Source organism: Sceloporus undulatus, chromosome 1 (genome assembly GCF_019175285.1).
Source record: "Sceloporus undulatus isolate JIND9_A2432 ecotype Alabama chromosome 1, SceUnd_v1.1, whole genome shotgun sequence".
Lineage (NCBI taxonomy): Eukaryota > Metazoa > Chordata > Lepidosauria > Squamata > Phrynosomatidae > Sceloporus > Sceloporus undulatus.
In genome coordinates, this window is record NC_056522.1 from 122,164,415 (window position 1) to 122,187,500 (window position 23,086).

At 38.3% G+C, this 23,086-nt stretch overlaps 1 protein-coding gene across 4 annotated transcripts in view; it reads left to right on the forward strand.

The window, feature by feature from the left end:
- Positions 1-23,086, forward strand: part of MAP3K7 (mitogen-activated protein kinase kinase kinase 7) — a 49,859-nt gene that overhangs the window by 17,147 nt on the left and 9,626 nt on the right. For 2 of the 4 annotated variants that reach the window (XM_042464935.1, XM_042464961.1), the window contains 8 exons: positions 1,677-1,805; positions 3,669-3,799; positions 4,454-4,535; positions 7,472-7,623; positions 8,226-8,385; positions 12,059-12,139; positions 18,847-18,914; positions 22,298-22,412. In XM_042464935.1, coding sequence (XP_042320869.1) covers positions 1,677-1,805; positions 3,669-3,799; positions 4,454-4,535; positions 7,472-7,623; positions 8,226-8,385; positions 12,059-12,139; positions 18,847-18,914; positions 22,298-22,412 — 918 coding nt within the window. The remainder of the gene's footprint in view (positions 1-1,676; positions 1,806-3,668; positions 3,800-4,453; positions 4,536-7,471; positions 7,624-8,225; positions 8,386-12,058; positions 12,140-18,846; positions 18,915-22,297; positions 22,413-23,086) is intronic. The other 2 variants (XM_042464945.1, XM_042464953.1) reach the window with 2 other exon arrangements.

Below are 23,086 nucleotides of genomic sequence, written 5' to 3' on the forward strand. Positions count from 1 at the left end.
ATTGACTTTAATATATATTGTTGTTTATTTTACAATGTGCTTGCTGATTTCTAGTTCTATCGTGGAATTTATGTTGGGAGGGTGGAGTAATTTTTATAATTTTATTTCATTGTTTAGGTCTTAGAAATAGCTGAGTAGATTAAAAAAAACTTTTTAAAACCCTCTAACAAAATGATATACTTTAAATATTTGAGGTTCATAGCTAAGCTGTTATTTTAAATAAGTAAAGACAGATAATAGCTTGTCTAGTTTAATTAATCCAGTATAAATTTATATAGCTGGAAAGAAATTACTAATCTGCTAATAATAAATCTTAATAAAGCTGTGTTCCATTTCATAAGGAATTAGAATGTTGCTGTTTCTAGATATTCTTGAATTGTATCTGTTGTGTGACACTGAAATATGGGCAAATAAGATTATGGACACAAGCAGTAGGCATTAGGATCCTTCTTCTTTGCAATACCATTGTGGCAGGACCACATCTTAACATCCCAACACACTGAAATGCTGTATGGGAAAAGTTGGACAATAATGTTCAAAAAGAGACCACTTAGCAGGTTCTCACTGAGGGCATGTATAGTAGTCACTTCAAGATGCTTTCTCTGCCTTCCAGTCAGCAGTCAAACAGAGGATGTTTTATAACATCCTCAGAATGATTATTTTACCAGGAAAAATCTGTAAAGGTTTTCCTTATTGCAAACATATAGTATTATTTTTTTTTGTGAACTTTCATCTATTCAATTAAGATAAATTGAGAGACCTAAAGAAAATATTTTTTCAAGATGCCTTCATTGGTCAGATGAATTAGAAACAACAACAACAACAACAACAACAACAATAATAATAATTTTTATTTATAAACTGCCTTTCCAAAGGATCAAGGCGGTTTACAAAATTACTTTCAGTTAAAAAGTTGTACTCAAAGTACTCTGTTCAGCATCAGACTAGTAGTAATATCAATCAGCATCTAAGAATACAGCTTTCTATCTACATAAAGGTTTGGGCCATTTATAAATCTCAATAGGCCAGAATTCATATGTATTCTAGTTGCAAAAAGGAGAAGCTAAACAAACAACTGTCCCTTCCATCCATGATTGGCCCCATCTGACTACAATGTGGTCTCCTACAACAAACCAGAAGAGTAATTTATGGTTTATTGTTCACTTGTTTCTCTGGCTTGTTGGTAGAGAGCAAGTACTGGAATTGGACTTCAATGTAAGGTATTTGGTTTGTTTATTTACTCCCGCTTATATTAGAAGCAAACAAGTAGCTTGAACAAGCACACTCAGTTTCCCCCAATGAGCCAGAATTCTGGAGAATTCTGGATTATTGTTGCATGTGAATGTGGTCAGTGTCCAAGGATGCCATGGGTCACTCACTTCATAGTTGGATTCACTTACAAATGGTCTGGAATACTCCAATATCTGCATAAATATGGAAGACATTGGATTCTAGCCTTTTTTTTTCTGTTTACAAACTGGTCTGAACTCAGTATTATTCAACACTGGCTGTATGTGAGGAAAGGGAAGCCTTCTTCTGAAGCCTACAATACAGAATTGTGTGTAACAAACTTGGTTCAGTTTTGCCATAACATTCAGATAATTCTTTTATCTCTTACTAATGAGAATATAATGTTTTTTAAAAAGACACCAATTATATAAATGACCTTTTTTCAGGTAGCAATTACAGTGAAAAATGTGATGTATTCAGTTGGGGTATTATTCTTTGGGAAGTGATTACCCGTAGAAAACCTTTCGATGAGATTGGTGGTCCTGCTTTTCGAATCATGTGGGCAGTTCACAATGGTAAGTTGAAAAGTTACAGGGCTAGTGCTTTTCTAAAATATATGATTATGTGTTTTGCCCCACACTTTCAATATCGTGCCATACTGTGATTCCAGATGTGCTTATGAAAGCCTAGGGCCAAAGCAGACATACTAAAATAACTTTGCTTGTATAAAAGCTGATGACACAAAATTTAGAGAGTGAAAGCAAGGTGTGGGATCTGATTAAGAAAAGTAAAAGATGCACGGGAATGGCTAATGCAACCCCCAGTTTATCTTCCCACATGTTTTTTGCACAAGTGAAGCAGATCCTTATTTACATGTACAAATCTATAGGCACCTCTTCAGTTTGGCCATTGCTTTAGCTAATGGTCTTGTTGCTTTCTAAATCGCAACCTGTTTTTAAAAGTTATTATTATTATTATTAACCTTTATTTATAAAGTGCTGTAAATTTACACAGCGCTGTACATACAATATTTTTAATTGGACGGTTCCCTGCCCTCAGGCTTACAATCTAAAAAGACACAACACAAAGGGAGTAGTGGTGGGGAAGGGGCCTTTCTAGTAGGATAATACATATAAAATACATAGCAATATAGGAAATGATTCAATAAAACATGTTTTGGTACAGGTTAGTCACCCTTCTCTAGCATGTGCGATTTACACTATATTTGTTCAGACTTGACTCAGATAAAGTAATTCAGCATGGTGTGTTTGAGTTTGGTTTTTCCCCACAATTTAATTATTTGAAATATTATTAATGCCTTTTAGACTGAGGATATAGCCCAGCATTAAAAACTAGTGCTTTGTTTCCTGGCCCAGTATAATAATAGAATTATATTGAGCATTTTTCTATTCTTCATGTATATTGAACAAGTATTGTCTGGATGATTTCCAGTAGTACATCAGTACATTTTCATTCTAAAACCATAGGTGGTAAATATTCGATCTAACATTTTGAAGACAGTATTTTTCTTCATTTACAACTTGTTACTGCTTGTTATATTGTTATTATTGTCTCATGTTCTTTTTACTAATGTAAGCAATTCTGAAAGCCTTTTCAGGTACAGAGTGAAATATAAATTATATAAATAGCTAGGAAGACTTTGTTATTCTGAATTATTGTACCTCTTCTTAAAGTTGACATATATCTGGAGTGTGCCAATTAGTGAAGGGATGAAATAATTCCACACTCATATGTGAAATCTTTCAGTGTCCAAAGGGGGTGGGATATTGAAAGCAGAAAAAATACATTTTTAGGAAGAGTAGCAATGTTATGTCTAAATCAGGATGAAAGAAAGTTTGACCACATTTGCACCACCCTTTTTGTATCCCTAGCTCCTCTCCCAAGTACATTTTAAAAACATTTTGGTGACAAAATATCCCAAACCTTTTAAAAGAATATAGCAAAATACAAACAAACAAAAGCCCAAGAAGTTACTTTGTAACCTTCCTGTCTCGGTTTTTGACCTGAGCCCTGGAAGACTTGGCAAGATTGTAGAACTATTCATTTGCTGGAAATAAATAGGAAATCCATGTTAACTGAAAGTCAGTTTCCTAAAGAGTTTTCAGAATATTTAAAAAGGCCCGAAGGGAACTCTGAGTTTGAATAACTTTACTGCTTTGTTTATTATTTCAGTGCACAATAATAGTATTATTATTTTTTTGAAGGGTGACACAAAAAAGTGTAGACCTTCTACAGTTTAATATCCTGGAAGGTGGTCTTCAACCTCATCACAGTTCCCAACTTCTATCCTAAACCATCAAGGATGGTCAATTCAGTACAGTCAGGGGATGGATAACAGTGTCAGAAATGTGTCTCATTCTCACAAGTTCTACATGTACAAGAGAGAGTAAAAAATAATATTACTGATCTACTTCCAGGTACTCGTCCGCCACTGATAAAAAATCTGCCTAAGCCTATTGAGAGCTTAATGACACGCTGTTGGTCTAAAGATCCCTCACAAAGACCTTCCATGGAGGAAATTGTCAAAATAATGACACATTTGATGCAGGTATAACAGTTTAAATTATAGTAATATAATATACTATAAAGGTCAGTTTGTTTAAGGTATGGTAAGCAGAAAACCATGGAAGTAGTGTATGAAGATAAGTGTGGACATAGGGAGAAAGTAGCTAACATAGCAGAACTGGAGGATAAAGATAATAGAATCCCCTGGTCATGAAACATTTCATAATCACGTCATTGCATCAGAGCATCCAACCTGTTCAAATGGCTGGATTGAGTAGAAAGTTGGTATTTGAAATGGAGTTTCAAAAGCATTTTTTCCCTTTGTCAGCACCATGAATAATCAACGACAGTGTCTTGATGGTATTTATCAGCCTCATTAAGATATAGTTATAACATTGTCTTACTATTCTCCCCTCCCCAATTCAAAATATAAGACTAGGGGCCATTTCCCCACATAATGCCACCACAGTTCAGCACGACAGGAATGGGCCTTTGGTTTATGTGCCCTGTTCACCCTTTGATGCCACTATGAGATCAGATTTTTTTTCCCCAAAATGTTCCATGGTATTCTTGAACAAACTACATAGCAGTGGTTTTCTGATTCTTTCTCTGTCCATTTGCCATCACATGCTCTGTCACATTGGCTAAAAAATAAATTTGTTAATCATTAAGATTTTCCTCCTTTATATCCTTGCAGTACTTTCCAGGAGCAGATGAGCCTCTGCAGTATCCATGCCAATATTCAGATGAAGGCCAAAGCAACTCTGCTACTAGTACGGGTAAGTAAAGAGAATACATTAAAAGTTTATGATTATATGGTACTGATATAGACTTCAATACACACACACATGCATACATGTGTGCTTTAGATTCATTCCTAGCAGTCACTGGTCTAGATGCAGCAAAAGACTCCTGTAGACAGAAGTTCTCTTTTTTTCCACAGACAGTATGATCCAGGGGAAGTTTTCTAATAGTTAAATGGTTGGGGGGGGGATAATTTCCATTTATTCCCTTCCCCTGCATTCCATTGTATGCCTTCAGAATCTTTCCCTGTGGATTGAAAGGTCTTCCAGAACAGTGTAGGAAGTGGTGCTGGAAAATGCATGGAGGTGGATTGAGAGCATTCTGAAAACAATTCCACTTATGGATGCTTCCACTAGCAGAATTTTTTTTTAAATTTCTAGATTCTGGACTTCACAGGTCACAGAGGTGTAATGGCATTGAGGTAGACAGAAGACGTTGCAGTGAAGCAGAAGCATTGGTTATAACCCTAGAAATAAACGCTGTATGTCAGTGATTTCCAACTTTTCTTCCACCAAATGTTTTGGACTTCAGCTTCCATAAATCCTGACTGTTGGCCAAGTTGGCTGTGGCTTCTGGGATCGGAAGTCCAAAACAGAGGTTTTGAAACAACAGATAGCAGAAAAACAAATCAGTGATCCCATATAGTCAAATGTAGTTGCTACTAAATCATAGAGGTTTGCTAGTATTTCAGACAGATTTCCCTAAGGATATGTGGCTTCCATAGTTGTTCAGATGCAGCTTCCAGCGTTCTTCACCATCAGCTATGCTTACTAGAGCTGCTGAGATTTGCAGTCCAACAACCCCAGAAGGGCAAGATTTTTTCCACCTTTTGTCCTGTTTAAAAGAACAATAATATACCTATAGTTAATGTGTATACTTATAATTTATAACAGAATATAAATTCTGTTAAATAATTTTAGTATGAAAAAAAATCACTGTAAAGAAATAAATTTTCACTGAAAGTTGTTTTGTATGCTTCACTGTTGTTGTGTGTCTTCAAATCATTTCTGACTTATGGCAACCCTTGTTTTCTTGGCAAAATTTGTTTGCCTTGCCTCCCGCTGAGGCTGAGAGAGGATGACTTGCCTAAGGTCACCCATTGAGTTTCCATGGTCAAGCAGGGATCTGAACCCTGGTCTCCAGAATCAGAGTCCAATGCTCAAACTGCTGCACCACCATTCATGTAGCAACTCATATATGAAGAAATTACCTGAAGCTCAGCTTCCTGTTTGAATATATTCCTCATAAAGTTTGATACTATTCACTATATTTTGAGATACGTGTAGAAAAATAAATGAGGTATCAACATAAATCTCCACATTTAAGATGCTTCTAGTAAATAGGATTTTGTTGGCGCGTTACAGACTGCCCCTTTGGGGCGGCCTGTAGGCGCTCGTTTCCCTGCCGGATCAGGGCCTCAGCTGCCAGAACGGCAGCCTCTGGGGCCCCGATCCGCCACTTTCCAGGCCGCGGGGAAGTGGCAAAAGGCCGCTTCCCCACGGCCTGGAAAGGGGTGTCCTTGGGGCTTCATGCCTTAATGACACCTGACAGCGGTGGGGACAAGCGGCCCTTTTCTGCCTTGCGTCACTGGCGCAGCTGTCTAAAGGCTGCGCCAGCGACACAAATCCCAGAAGGAGCTCCATTTCGGAGCTCCTTCTGGTACCGTGGAAAGGGCACTCTATGCTCCCTGGCGCGGTGCCAGTACATCACAACCGCGCTGCCTTGTTTGGAGACGGTGCAGTGGTGACGTAGCAATGGCGCCCCCCATGTGGAACGGGTGCCGCCATTTTGTACGGACTCGATACGTACTAGGGTTAGGAGTGTCCAGAAGGGACGCCCCTTTCTAATCCTAGTATGGACCCAGTCCGTACTATTACGCCCGTCTGTAACAGGCCGTTGTTATGTTCTCATGAGCCTGGGGTGGAAAAATCCAACATTGGTGGGGAAGTCTTCTGTGCAGTTTTTGTACGTGCCCATACCTTCATGTTTGAAGTAAAATGGCCCTAAATTGCCATATGCTGCCAAAAATATCTCTAGAGACTGCAGGTTGGGACTTAAGTATGGTTTGGGGGTGCAACCACTCCAAAACAGCCTACAACTGCAGAAATTGTGACCAGAAATTCTCTCCTGATCTTGGCAAATGGTAGATGCAGTCTGCAAGGATTGGGAGGACCCAAAAATGACCTTATGCACATGTATTCACCCTGATGTAAAATTCCTAGAGGATTTGAAATAACCCACCCTCTATCTATCAGAACTAGCTTTCATGTCTCAATAAAATGTCTTTACTTGTGATTTATTGCATTAATGGTTAGAAACTGATTTTCACATGCTGTGTTAAATCTGCTATTCTAGAAAATAACTGAAATATTTCAATCTACTTGGTATTTTTCTACATACTTCCAAAAACAAGAGAAATAATAGGATGCAATAAATATACAAAATGTACAGTTGCCCCTCCGTTTTTGCAGGCTTCAAATCTGCGACCCTCGCTTACTCGCAAGGAGCAAACGGAGGGGGTTAAAATGGCCTGCAGCCATCCGTGGGCATGCGCCACCCTTCAAGCCTATGGGGCATGAATATCTGCGAGTTTCTGTTTTTGCAGGGGGTGGGGTGTCCCAGAATGGATCCTCTGTGAAAATAGAGGGCTGACTGTATATGTAGCAAAGCTTATAAAGTTTTGTTTAAATTAAAAGAATGAATATAATGATGCACCCAAGCTATCTATTCCATCCAGTACTACTAAGTGTACCATGGGTCCCAGAACAGTTATGGTTGGCTTCAGTTACAGATGTCTTTAGCTGAGGATAGTGTCAGCATTTATTTATATTTTTGTTTCTTAAAATTAAATTTTCAAGTTTTGATTTATAGTGACTTCTTAACTAAAGCAAGATCCTTCTATCATTTTTAGGTTCATTCATGGATATGACTTCCACAAATACCAGTAACAAGAGTGACGCCAATATGGAACCAAATGATTTTCAAGGACCTGCTACCAATGACACTATTAAACGTTTAGAGTCAAAGCTGGCCCAACAGATGAAAAATTCAGCCAAGCAGCCGGTAAATTTTGGCAGCAAATCTAGATTAGATCTCCTGGCCCAGCCCCCCAAACCATGATTTACCATGCATCAGCTGCATTGAGCGATGGAGGTCTGGTCTTCTGTCAATCAGGACACTGTAGACTGATGTTTCCACCCCTCCAACAAGTGATTTTCAGAGAGACAGTCAAAATCAGGATGCCTGTCACACTTATTTCTTGCACTGGAGATCATTTGCAAAGAGAAAGTGGGAAGATCAGTCTGCTGCGTCTTGATTGACAGGAGAACAGACTCTTGTTGTTCACAGCAACTGCTGTCTAATACATCAGGATTGGGTGACTGTTATTTATGCCCACATTAAATACCTACTGAATGCTTTTGATGAAGATACAAAAAAAATTAGGTCCATGGATTAACTGGGTATATTTTAAATCTCAACAGAAGTATAACTATTTTTCTGTCACTGCTGTGCAGTAGTAATAATTATATACTTCTATGTCATTTTATGAAGTTTAATTTATAAAATGATGGTTAAAAATGTATCTGTATATGCATTTTTGTTCACTCACTTCAGGAATTAGTTTTTTTTTTTTGAACATTTGTAAAGCAGTCACTTTTCTACAGGGAGAGCCTGGCCGCTTGAGTTTACCTCCATCTCGTGGTAGCAGTGTGGAAAGCTTGTCAGATGTTCGTGGAAGACCACAGTCAACCCTTGTTTCAGGAGAAAGCAAGCGAATGAGTGCTGATATGTCTGAAATAGAAGCAAGAATCGCTGCTACCACAGGTAAGAATACAACTGACTATCTAGACAGTGAGCAGCTCAAGTAGGAATGACATGGACAAAAGCTAGACATGTAGAAAACCATATACTCATCCTTTAAACGTTTTAGCATTTCTTATTAAGATTGTCACCTTGGGTAGGATGAAGTGGTTGCATGAATGTAAGGTTGTTAGGACAGTAGCTCTTTGCACTCCTCATCTGCTCAAAATAATTATCTGGAAGGCCAGATCCTCCTAATGCCACAGTGGATGGCAGAAATTACCCAAATTCAGACAAAGGCCCCTTGCAGAAGTGGAGCTTTACTAACACAGGAGACTTGCACTTGGAGACGATTCCCCACCACATCACAGACTCCTGTAGTACTGTACAATCCATGTTATTCAAGAAAGCCTGGGACTCCTTGAGGAGGATTTTCAAGGGAATGACAGGCTTTCTCTCACTTAAGCTTTATATCCCAGTTGTAAGGATATCTTAACATTCAGCCAATTTAAATGGATGATTTTCAGTTTTGCACAATATATTGATACAAAAAACAAGTGTGTTTAACAGTGACTCTTGTATTGTAACTCTGGAACACCCCAAAGAAAAAGGAAGTATTTCTGAAAATCATACATAATACTCATAGTGCTGAATCCCTATCTACTCCCTCATAACTGAAATTTCCATTAATTCCTGCTCAAGTCAGTGAAATGTAAATGCAATTTTTGCCTTTCTTTTAGATATGTCTGTGGTTTTAGCTATTAAAGTCACACTTTTTAAAAAATAAAATAAAATTGCTCTCCTCTTTAAAACTGTCCATTTTCATCCACCCAGAGCTGAAACATTTCTGCACTATTAAGACAGAGGAAAGTATTGCCCACATGCCTCATTTTTGTGGCATCCAAGGGCTCCCAAACCAAGAAAAAATTTTTGTAGATTCTGTAGATTTTCAGATTAATTTTTTTATTAAAACCATCCAAAACTTGTCCCAAATGCAGCAGTTATTGTCTCCGAAGCCCCTGAAAACCACAAAAACAATTTTTTAGGCAAAAGATTTTCCCACTCCAAGATAAATTGAAAAGTAGTGGACGATTCTCCTCATGCAAACCTATTTGAATGAATTAACTAGTGCAAACATAAGGCAAAAATATCCATGAAATAAAATGTGATCTTTGCAGAGCATTCAAGCTAATCTTTGCTATATTTAAACTAGTTGTGTTCTATTTTAGGAAAGTTGTATTCCGGGTGTGGTTTTGTTTTGTTTTGTTTTGTCTTGAGTTTTTTTGTTTTTTTGCAGGGACTTAATAATGTAAGTATTAGCTGTGAGAGATGCTGGATGCTCAGGATAATGTCACTCAGACTGGTGATCAACATTGCTATCAGTAGATGGTCCACAGGGTTTTTCTAGGAAACTATACAATTACAGTAATAATATGGTGCACCAATTGTACTTATCCCTGGCACATAAGAAAAAATGTATTAGTCTGGTCTGTCACATCATATAACTTGAGAAATATGGCCTAGAATGCTAAGCAGTGGCCACAGTCCAGAGTACTTATGAATATAGTAGAAAGTACACTCATCCCTCCATATTTGCAGATTTGATTATTCACGGATTTGATTAATATGTTCTCTATAGGTCCTCCAGTGCAACTCTATGGTCAATTTTAACTAAAGGTTGCACTGAAAGACGTAGAGATTCCTAGAGAGAATACTCTGCTAGGTATTTGTAGCTCCTCCAAGGCAGTTCTATGGTCAGCATCTGTGGGACGTTGACCACAGAGTTGCACTGGAGGACCTAGAGATTCCTAGAGAGGTATCCTCTCAGGTAAAAAAATGGTGTTTCTGTTATTTGTGGTTTTTCCATATTCACGGGGGTCCTGTGCCCCTACCGCTAGCGAATAGGGAGGGACAAGTGTATTGTACTTAGTATGATTTCATCTTTCTCAAACGTCTTTTGAAGCCACTTCCGTTTGCAGTAGCAGAAGGAGATGCCCAGGGTATCACATTCCCCACCCTTTTCGCAGAACAGCTTTTATTTCTGTTGATGTTTCTTGTCAGAGATCAGGCATCTGGAATACATAAAATTGTTTCTTTTTCCTTAAGTAAGAGCCGAAACAAATGGCCCATTAGAGCCTGCTTCCAAGCATTTGGGGAGCATGGTGTTTACACACCGCAAACTCCAAAGATACACAGAAGCTGGCCAACTGCCCAGATATGGGCAGCTTCAAGACACTCCAGCAGCACAGTATTTACACACTGCACGCTGCCAGAGCCTCTTGGAACTGTTCTGGGGCTACAGCAGGGCTGGAAAAGGCAGCTCTTTCCCGGCCCGAATAGCATTGGGGCAGCAGCGTATGTTTCCTAAGGCCCCAAAATGTCTTTGAAGGGGGCTTCAAGCCGCCCCTTATTGGCCGTCTGTTCTGGCCCTAAGAAAGCATTGTGGGTTGGCTCCAGATAATTTTCTGTCAGGGGATATTCCTTGAATAGTGTTCTGCTCAGAATTGGACCAGTGCCACTTCCCCTTCCCACTGCAGCTCCCTAATTTAGGGACTAGCATGTTCAGATATGGTTGCTGAATAAATCAAAATCTATTGTGCCTAGAATAAATGAAATAATTCAAGGATAGATTTGTTTCTTATATTAGAAAACTTGTGTACCCAAGTATCTGAGAATAGCCTTTGAAGTAAAGTTGCTAAAGCAACAGATCTTAATCTTTAACCACAGAGAACATTGCCCTTTTTCAGTTTTCAATCTCACACCCAAACCCAGAAATAGATTCTCTTGGTGTCTTGCATTGGGATTGCCTTAGGCAAATACTGGAAAATTTACAACCAAAATAGTGATAATTTTTCTGTAGAACAGCTTCATGTACTAGAATGCATTCACAAATATGTTCCTAATAAGGAGCTTTTAACTTGTCGAGCCACCATACTACTACTACTACTATCATCATCATCATCATCATTTTTTACATTACTATCATACTTTTTTATTTTAACTGGTAAATTAACAGCTGTACTGTACTTAATTATGAAGCTTTATATTACAAATTACATTTCCAGCAAATACTTGTGTTGTTTTACCTTAATCATTTCATAAGTGTAACTGGTAACTGTAAACTTAATGTTAATGGCATTAGTTGATTCTGACACTTTTTCAAAACAGCAATAGCAATCTGCTTCCAATTTAAAAAAACAGAAACTTTAAATCTAGTTATGCTAAACTGAGTATATCAATATCATTCATGGAAACATATGACAATTTAGATAAAGTATTTCTCTTGGAGTGTACATTTTTTTATAGAGCATTTGTATTCCATTGTAGGGGATTCATTTTGTGAACATACGAGTGAAGTGGGGCCAGTGGACAATATAGCTTGTCTTGTGGCTTGATTTTGGGATTTCCCTTCTTCATTGCCATTGCACTTTGTTATTTCGACTTTTGTGTTTCTAACTGTAACTAATAATGTGCTGTGTTACATGGTTGACCCAAGTTATACATGCTGCTTTTAACAAGTGCTTTACTGTTTTAAGCATGATTGGAAAGCTGTGCAGTTCATTCAGCATGACCTGTTTTGCATGTATCCTAGTTTAACCAAATCCAGTAAAAAAAAGTGCAGGTTTTAGTCTGAATGATTTGTGTTACCTTTGTAGTCGTTTGCATGTGTATTGTATGTGTGTGTGTGTTTTTTCAGCCTCTTCCAAACCTAAACGAGGCCATCGTAAAACTGCTTCATTTGGCAACATTCTGGATGTCCCAGAGATCATCAAACCAGGTATCAAATACCAGCTGCATGGGTCTGTTGACACTGATTCTGGGATAATGGTCAAATCTTTAAATACTTCTTGCTCCTGTTTATGAATGGATTACTGTCTAGTGCCAGCTTGTCAGATATGAATGTAGAAAGGACTTCTTTCGGTGTTTCTTGCTTCCATTCCAAAATATCAGAAATCTTTTCTCTAATAAGTAAAAATATCCAGGGCATGGATTCACCATTACGGCATAGAAAAAAACTATACTTTACAATTCTTTGTAAACTGTTTAACTTTTGTAACCTTTGTAGCTACATAATGTTTCCTGGCCTGATTCCTCATCCCTGCTGGGATTGGGGGACTTCCATGGTCCCTAAAATAAAAGAGATTAGGATTGAAAGTGTAATGCTAGTTTCTACAAAATTTGATAAAGGATTGCCATTCTGTTTCAGTTTAATAGTTTAGCAGTGTTTAGTTTGGTCCATTTAGTTAATAATAACCACACCCAACTTCTATAATTCCATTTTGTAAATATTTTATTATTGATGCTTTTTTTTAAAAAAAAAAGTTCAATTAGATGTTTTCATTAGGATTAAATGGTTTTTGATGTCAAAGAAAATTCATAAGCCAAAATCGAATAAAATTCTGGTGTTGCCTTGCCAGTGTAACAGAAATTTCTTTCCCTCCCTTTTCCTAGCAACACACACCTTCATTCTGTTTAAACAGAGTAATTCTGTCAGGAAATGTACCCTGCTGGATCTTGGCCGTAATTTTAAGTGTCTAAATAATGCTGAATATTTTCATTGAACACATATATGGAGCTAGTATGTAAGAGGACTGAAATAACCCATCTCATGGTTCCCTAGCAGTAACCACTATATCAGGTAAACATTGCATACAGCTGCTTCTGTTATAGTGTGGCCACACTCTTGGGATAGAAAGAGTAGGAGGACCCAAAATCAAGCAATCCTATCTCCAGAAGTCCCTCACCCTGTCTCACACAGTGGGAGCTCCCAACTCTCTAAAGGTACACAGATAGGAGGAGGGGAAAACTTTATTTCTGTGAGCACATTTAAGCTAACTCATTTCAAGAGCAAAACATATAATAATAATAATAATAATAATAATAAATAAAAGCTTTATTTTTAGCCTGCCTTTCCTGAGATCAAGGCGGGTCACAACAGCCAAAAACACAATACAATCAATATACAACAAAATTAAAATACAGAAAATACAAAATCTTATAACAGTTAAAATACAGCTAAAAAGTTTCCCAACTAGCACAAAATTGCAAAAACAATGAGGAGAGAGAAGGGGGCAACATGGAACCTTTCAATACATAGACATGAAGTCTCTGGGGTAGTTAATGCTCTCCATAAGACTATCACTCTAGATTTGTCAGCTGAAGCATGCTTATTGTATGACCTTTATATAGTACTAATTTCTAGCCAAACAAATGAGCACATTTCATATACCAATCACATGTACATCCTGAGTAAAATATGAAGACAATGTGATGCAGTATGTTAGGATGTGGTGAAGGAAGCTTTGAAAGGAATTCTAAATAGGCAAGATGTAATGCCACTTGGCCATGATACAAGTGCCAACACCCTTGGAATTACCCAACTGATAAGGAATTTCAGACAACAAGTGGTTTGGAACATCTTTATGTATCCTCAGAAACGGTGATGCTTTGAAACAAGGTACTCCTGCAGAATTTTAAATAGCAGAAAACTTATTTGTTTTACACATTTGTAAGCCAGATCCTACCACCTCAAATGTGTGAAAAATAAATATGAAATAAATCTAATTATCAAATGTTTGACAGCTATTCATGTCAGAAAATCTGACACTGGAAAAATCTCTAACTGCTTATACATCTGGATTTGCATTATTCAAGGTTAGCCGTTTTTATGTCAGGTTTTGAGGCCATGCTTAGGTGCACATCAGTTCAGTGTGTTCACAACACAGCCAATGGGAAAGTGTTTCTGGAAACATTCCCTGAGACGACTAGACTACTACTTAGGAGACAAATCCTGAAATTCCCCTGAAGAGCCTTTCTGACAGGATTGGGAGCTGTTATTATTTTATTTTGTTTTATTTAGAATTGAGACTCATTTTGACACATTGGGCTACAATAGCAATACATAGCCTTGCTTGCCAATAGAACAACAGAAGAAACCTGATAGTCTTTAGAATCTGTAGTAGCCATCAGGCCCAAATGCCGTGCATCATTGCGTTTGAAGGTGTAGATTATAATTCACTAAAATTTATAGGAAAATACAGTGGATAGTCTTAAAGCTACCACAAGTGTCCTTCTTTATGCCTTTTCTTTCCTTTATAATTTCTGAAAGAAATTAATATAGCTGTCTCCTAGAAGATAAATCATGCATTTTGAGCTGTTGGTTTGTTGATGTATTATCATAAGTAGTAAATTTACACTGTGTAAATTTACAGCGCTTTATAAATAAAGCATAATAACAATAACAATAACAATAACAATAATAATAATAATAATAATAATAATAGTTTGAGGTGTACAGAACATTATTGTGACTAACTAAACAGTATTTCATAGAATGGTACTTGTGTTATTTTCTACATACATTATGTATTTGGGATTCACTGTTAGGTAAAGGCAGAAATGTTGATTAGCCACTTATCACTGAGTTAGGCTTTCACACCTTACTATAAAATCCTTCTTTTATTTTAACTATTCAGTACCATTAGTTATTGAAATGTGTCTAAGGTGCATTACAGAGCACCCAAGAAGGGTGCTCTGCCGCTGCTGCTGTTTGCTATGTCCGGGAACCGCAGCGGCCAGATTGTGCAGTTCCCGGGCGCAGCAAGAAAGAAGCCCTGAAATGGCGCTTCTTTCTGCGACCCGGAAGTGGCACCGCGAGGCACTAGTCGCGCACTCGCAGCGTCACTTCCGCCGCGCGACATCCAGACACTACACATCCGCGGCGTCAAAATGGCACCCCCTGTGTGGACGGGCACCGCCATTTTGTATGGACTCGGTCCGTATTAGGGTTGAGGGGCGTCCGGAAGGGACGCCCCTTCTCAACCCTAAAACGCCCCTTCCTAACCCTAGTACGCCCCTTCGGCGCATCTGTAACGCACTCAAGTATGATTTCTTGACATATTGGATCCTGCAGGTGTCCATTGTCTCTCTGAGTTCTGCAGGTGAGCTTTCAGCAGTATTTTCAAGTCCTGTTGACATCAGTGTGACTTAGAATGTTCTTAGATATTATCTGTATTTCTCAGATGGAATTCCTATTGTGTGAAAAAGAATTGCTCATGCCTCTAGTCTTCATAGTTTCCTGAGGTCTTTTTTATGCTTTCATACAACCTGTTTGCCATTAAAGAAGCATGGAAGTCAGCCGTTTTTATTCTCTTCTATGTCTGTATTCAGCCCTTTTCAAACAACAGCTGTACACCTCCAGCTGAAAAGTCTAAGACCTAAAGCCTCCGCAGCTTCTACAATACTTTTATACAATTTTTAGGAAACAGATAGTTAAATTCCTGCTGTTGGTATTGTAGGCAGATATCTGAACCAAAACTTTAATCCATCAGTCAATAGATATATGTTAGGTAATATATTATCACTTTAATGCAGGTGTGATAAATGGGAGTCATCACTTTAATGCAGGGTTTTCTTTCCTCTTCATTTTGGTCATGAATTGCAAAATGTTAAAATTATAGAGACAGTCTGATTTCCTTGCAATTTCCTCTCTTCATCTCTCACTCCCAAATTGCATAACCACTTGAATATCTGTGAGTTTTGTAGTAGTTGTGTATAAATAGAACTGTTTTCAGTTCCTCGTATTAAGATTAAGACAGTTTAAAAATTCTGCCAAAAGTATTGTTAGCTGGTCATACTGCTAGAAGATGTGTGTTTTTGTCATAGCTAATGAGTCCCAGGAGCAAAGAGTATTTATTGATATTCTGCTGATTTGGCTGTGCTTGAGCTGCTTGCCTTATGCCTGCAATAGTTAACAGCAATAAATATGCTTAGCCTAATAGCTTGCTTTAACTTCTTGCTGCTAATTGGGATGTTTCACATTTAAAACATCCTTGCTGAACACAACCTTCCTGTTTTGTTTTGTTTTTTTTAAGAAATACATATATTCACATTTACCTCTGCCCGACTCTGATTACTTTAATTTTTTGATAGGCCATGATACAATGTTTCAGTAGCACATGTGCTGGGTTCTTTAGATTCACAAATGTTGCTAATCTGAAAAAGAATGAGTAGTCCAGTTTTTTTTTCCCCAAGTTTATTTCAGATGAGCTAATTTTAGACTGGAGCAGTTGAATGAAATGTGGACATAATTGTATCAGTCATGGGTGGATCAGCTGAGATCCATGAAAAATTGGTCAAGGTGGGAACCAACTGCCTAAATCTGTTAATGAGTAATAGGTTGTCTAAATGTCTGAGCTGCTGCGGGATGGGGGACGTGGAGTATAAAATCTTAATTTTCAGTTAATGCCCCTTTTGTGTCAGATTGTTGTATAGTTTAGCTGATCACTTGGATTGTTCTTTGGAGATTTATGCAGTTGATGTGGAAGTAGAGCACTTGTGTTTTGGAGCACTTTGTAACTTGTATTTTTCAGAGATGGAACAGAAATTTGGAACCACTTTAAGAAATACAGTATAAGCATCAACATTTTCTGCCTTCAGCTCCATTTGGTGGGGGGAAGCCCACAAATTTAACAACTAAATAAGTCAAGGCCTTAGAATAAATGTATAATTCTTCTCTAGTTCTAAAACACACTTAAGCTATATGATACACTTTTTATAATTTAAGAACTTGACACATAAAAATTCTTTTGTGAAGTGTAGGTTAAATAACAGTGTGTAAGTTACAGGCTGCTTGTGGAGAAACAAAAGGTTGGATTTGGTGGTTGAATAAGCAGAAGTCAGCTTACCCAACCAGTCTTCCTGTTCCTTTTCCTCTATAGCCTCCTGTACTCCTTAGCACCTTCTTTGGAGTGTCAGGGATTCTCCTGAATCAGGAGAACCATATGGTGTGCTTGTGTTTGCCCAATTTTGATAGATCCCTACCTACCACTGGCCTAGAGAGGTTTTTCAGTGATACCAGTCGTTGCTGGGTGGAAAAGAAAAGAATGATTCAAAATATGACTGTTTTAAACTGCTTACATCTCCACTCCCTTTCTTTTATCCTGTTTAATTGGCATGCAGATTAGAAACGTGCAACATGAAAATGTTCCCAGGTGTCTTTTATTCAGTGTTGCAAAAAAGTAAACTATTGGTTACAGGCAAGCTGCATGTTGTAAAAATCCTGAATGATGAATGGAGGGACCTTGGATGTTTATGCATGTGCTTGTCATTGTTGGAGTGCTTGCTGTAAGTGTTATCAGTAGTGTGATGTTATTTTTGAAGTTATGAAATGGCAGCTTTCAAAGACAAAAGAATCCTGGGTATTGTGTCAGCTGTTAATTGCAACAAGTTAGTGTTTACTTGTGGATGGCTGATCTCTCATCTCAAGAGCAGTCTAAACAATGGGACACTGTAATACGTGTGCTTCAAAAATTATACAGAACAAAAACAGTCTTTTTTATTTAAATAGTTCTTGATTGATTTTCAGACTAATAATAACGCTGAATTTTTGTAGCCACCACTGCTTAATTTTTTTACAAGTTTGATACTGCTTGGTGCTGTAGCCAGAGGCAGATCTTTTTTAAAATGTTAGGAACTTATTTGCAATACGGTTAGGTGTGTTTTTTTTAGTGTAACTGATTCACAAAACGGGGACAATAATTATAGCTAGAATTGAAATTATAATTGACATTTTTTAGGGTAGAGCAGGGGTAGGCAACCTGCGGCCCGCGGGCCGGATGTGGCCCGACGAGGCCTTGGGACCGGCCCCAGCCCGGTCCTGCTGCCGATTGCCACCGGGGCCTTTGGCGTCTCGCGCAAGGGGCTTGGTGAGGCAATTGTCTATAGAAGCCTCAGAAACATGCATTTAGCTTAACATTTTTTAAAAAATCAGCAAATTTTTTCGCGTGTCCTCCATTTTTTATGTAAAAAGTGCCCTCCATTTGAAAATTTTGTCTTACATTTGTCCTGGTTTATTTATTATTTAATTTTTAAAAAAATATTTAATTATTTATTTTTTGGCTTCGGCCCCCCAGTTGTCTGAGGGACAGCAACCCGGCCCCCGGCTCAAAACGGTTGCCTACCCCTGGGGTAGAGGGACCATGCTAAGGTTAGCACTGTCATTTCCTCATTCCATTGATTCACCCAGAGCACCCATTCATTGTGGCTAGTCTGAATTAGAAGCTGGCAACTTGTTGTTTTAGCAGTCTTGATCTAGAATTCCCCGTAGCGTAATCCCCTTGAAATAGATGTCGTCATCACTGCCAGTTTCCTCCCTACATGCTAAACTAGCTAAAGCAATGTGGCAGAAGATGGTGAAGGAAAGTGCAGAAGCTATTCATGGGATAGGAGTGGTTATTGTATTAAGATAAGCTTTCTGTTGACACGCCAGTGTGCAGGGTGTTCTTTTTTTTTCTTCCCTTTTTTTAAACTTAAACTTTGCAGCTGTCTTCTGTGCTGTCCCTCTCCCCTCCTCTATATACAAGCATACTCTTTCTTTCCCTGTCGTTGGATCAGTACAAATTCCAAGCTCTTTCTGCAACAGTAGTACCCTTCTTATTTTGTTTGAGTGCATTTCAGGGTGTTTTTTTCTCTCTCCTTCACCAGCAGGCAACGGACAACAGAGGCGCAGATCCATTCAAGATCTTAGTGTGGCTGGAACAGACTCCAACCAGGTAAAATAAGAACGGGGGACTACATTTTTGATACTCAGAAGTGGTTCACTGAAAGATGTTCAAAATCATTGCATTAATGATTCCTCTCAGGTGGGATATCACAACATTGACATTATAAAGGGAAATTCTCCTAATCCAAATACTTGAAGCATACAGCTGTAATTCTTAAAGTGTGGTGTGCAGGTGTGTAGGGTTCCTTTTGTAGCTCTGAATTTTATTCATACCACTTAAATAAACCACGCACACATACGCACACACATAACAAACCTCAGAATGATGTATCATTTGCTCTAGTCAGTTCCTTTGCTTGTCTTTTGCTAAAGCATAATCCTGGTATATTTAATTGTGGGTAAAACCACTGAAATTAGTAGGAACGACTTCCATTGTGAGTGTTTTATTATGGCTAACCTTTGGAAATAAATGTTAATGTTAATTGTGTATGCATTGATATTTTATTTTGTTTTGTATTTTTAAGTAAATGTTTGTTTGTGCTATGTGATACTTTGACTTTAAGTTTCAGAAAAGTCAAAAATGCACACTTTTTTTTTTATAAAAAGCAGAATACAATTCTATAGTTGTTCACTGAAGTAAGTCTTGGTGAATCCAGTAGGACTTACATGCAAGTAAATGGGTATAGGATTGCAGTCTTGGTTCATTTTCTAGTTTCACCCCTTTACTAATAAATGTTTCAGTACAGATGTGGATTCGAAAACCAAAACACCTGTAGATTACCTAAGGGTTTACTTAATGCTAGACTTTTGCACACCAGACAAATGCATGTGTGCCCTGTTGTTGTAGTGGTAATGGTGTGCCTTCGAGTAACATATATACTTGACTATAAGTGGACCTCGTGTATTTTGGGGCCAAAATTATGGATTTTGATATGGCCCATGGATAAGTCAAGGGTAAAACTAGGGGCATGTAACAAAGGCTCTAAAGGATGAGGCCAAAGAAAACAACACTAAAGAGCTTAAACATTCCAGCAGGCATAATTCTTTAGCTCACACTAAAGGCTAGATGGATGCAAGAGGAGAGGGAAGTCAACTGGATGGATAAGAGAGCGGCAGGGTGAGGTTGGGGGGTCAGTACTTCCAGGACAGATTACACTCTTGTCTTTCACCAGGGGATGGTTCCTTTTTTAAAATAAGAATGAAAGTATAGTACTTACATTGATGCAGAGATAAGTCAACTCAGGATTTTGGGGTCAATTTTTTGACTAAATTTTCTAGACTTATACATGAGTATATACAGTAGTTTTTGACTTATGGCTGCCCTATGGCAAACTTATCCCAGGGGTCTTTTGAAAAGGTTTGTTTGGGACAGTCACCTTCCTCTGAAGCTGAGAGCATGTGACTTGCTCAACATCATCCAGTAGGTTTCCAAGCCCAAGTGGGGATTAGAATCCTCATCCTCAGAGTGGTAGTCTAGTGCTCAAATCACACTATGCTGTCTTTCCCATATGTGCATGTTAGGGGAATAATCATATATTGGTGGCTCGTAGTGAACACATTGGAGGCAGTGGGATAATAACACTATTATGTGTTGCCCTTTATAGTAATAATGAGTTTGTATCCAGCATACTGTTAGTCACTTTTAACTGTCTTTCCCTAAGAATTATTAGAGTACAATTAATGAAAATGTCTAAAATTGACAGCTGCGTTTTGTGCATTTTTGTGAAACATTTCAGCACTTTATAATTCATTCTGATATACCATGATACATTTTAGATTAGTGTAGACTAGTGATAAAAATCTGTCTTCACTTTTGAGACAAGAGACCCTCACCAACACACACACACACAAATATATGGTACAATGGCATTTGTACTTCAAGCAATTGTTAGTACATCTTAATTAAGGGCAGTTAGGAGCTGATTTGCTTCAAGCACCACTTTGTTGATGCTATAAACCATCTGTGCTGCTGCTCCACATACATGATAGAATTGTAGGCCTCTATTGTTCCAGGAGTGAACTGGGAAGCACCGTAATTGCAAAAGACACCATAGTTGGAATGACAGCCACTCCTATAGAAACTTTGGCAGTTGTAATGCTCATCAATCATGATGTTCAGTTCTGATATCCTCAGATTTCCCATGCATGGAAGACACCATTGAATATTCAGGAATGGTAAAAATATGATATCTTTATGGAACCCATCTCTACACATCTACAAACCTATATTAAAACCCATAATCACTCAGTGATCATAACCTGTCATCAAGCAGTAGACAGAAAGGTAACAACTGATATCTTCCTCTAGAAACTCCCTAGCTTCTTTTAGATCACAGTCCAAATCATCTGATAGCCCAAGAAGTGCCAGTGAGAGTGACTGGCATACAGACCAGTGTCCTTGCTTAGGTAACTGTCTGGTGTGCTCTTATCCCAGGAGACCTCTTCTTTTGTCCAGCCTGCCATTCCATGCTCATCGTGCATGCTGAATATTAGTTAGAAACATAGAGTGGGCCATCCAGTCCGACCCCCTGCCACGCAGGAAATCTAAATCAAATCATCCCTGACAGATGGCCATCCAGCCTCTGTTTAAAGACCTCTAAGGAAGGAGACTCCCCTACACTCCAAGGGAGTTTGTTCCACTGTCTAATAGCCCTGACTGTCAGGAAGTTCTTCCTTATTTTTATTTAACTACTGCACTAGTACCAGGATAGAAGCAAACTTTGAAGGCTAAATTAGATGTGACATTATTCAAAACTTTAGTGCTGACATGCATAATTTTCTTTTTAAAAAATAGTTGTGGTGTTAGGCCCCTGAAAAGGATTCTTTGCCCCACTGTGGGCTTGTCTGAATTAGAAGCAGGTGCACTATCCATCTGTCATGGGAGGAAAGTTCTGTTTGACCCCAGTAAGATTGAGGGCATTGCTGTCTTAACTTGTCTTCCTTTATGACCTGCTGGGCTCCTTGTTTCTGTGTTCTGAAGAAGCAGACAGCAAGTGTCCTTACAGAAATGTATTCCAAATAGGTAAACTGTTCTACCATGTATAATTTTGAGAGGAAACAAACATCCCACATGTCCATGATATCTGAATGAGTTAACAAATCAGCTTCTTGTGCAGTGGTGGGTGCATGTTGCCCTACAGTGCTGTTTTTGTTGCTTTAAAATGGCCAAAATATCCTCTAGAGACCCAGGAAGGGGGGCAGGTGTATGGGATTTTTTTTTCTGTAGTACTAGTAGTAACTGGTGTGGTGTGGTGTTTTGTAGTAGACCTCCCAAGGTTTTCTGTGGGAGTAATGCAGTCCCTTATTCTTCCATAGTTGCTCACCCCTGTTCTTGTGTTTTGTAGCAATTCTAATAATTCTCTATTTTCCAAAGTCTCGTTTAAAAAACAGTGTCCTTTTAATGATAACAACTTGTGGTTTTTTGTGTTACAGGAAAGCAGAAATAGCAGTAGATCATCTAGTCCTAGTGTGAGAATGATCACTACCTCGGGACCAACCTCTGAAAAACCAACTCGCAGTCTTCCATGGACGCCTGATGACTCTACAGGTAAACTTTTTTTTGATGGCGGGAGGTTGTAATGATCTAGCGTTTTAGGGAATATTGGACAAGCTGTACAGTATATATTAACAAGGATTCTGTATGTATGAAATTAGACCCTTAGACATAAAGTTTTAAGTCAGTTTTAAGCAAAGTTGGGCACATGCCATAGGACAAATCAATTTGATGTTATAGTTCCTCAATAATTCTTGCTTACTTGCCCTGAACAATAGAGTGCGAGGGAGCAGCTGCAGCAGAAACAAGGAAGAGCAGGAAAAGCTACTGCACACTATTTCATTCTTTCCTGGCTCTCTATTCTTGAAGAGGGTGAACAGGCAGTAGCTTGCCTGTTTTTCCTCAGATGGTGATGGAATGTAAGGAGGGTGCATTATGGATTTCATATGCATTTTAAGCAGAACCACTGATTTCCCAATTCTTGAAGCTGACTGCCTATATATGCCAGTGTTTCTTATAATGTGTGCATTTCACACAAATACAATCCAAGACTTGTGTGCATATATGTTTTTTTTTAAATGTCTAGAGTTGTTTAAAATTATATTGATTTATACATTTCCCATCTGTAGCCTTCCCAGTCAACACTTTCTGGGATGGTTTGGCATTGAGACTTTATGTGTGTTAGGCAGATTTTTTGTGGGGACAACTCCAAACCATAAAATACATTA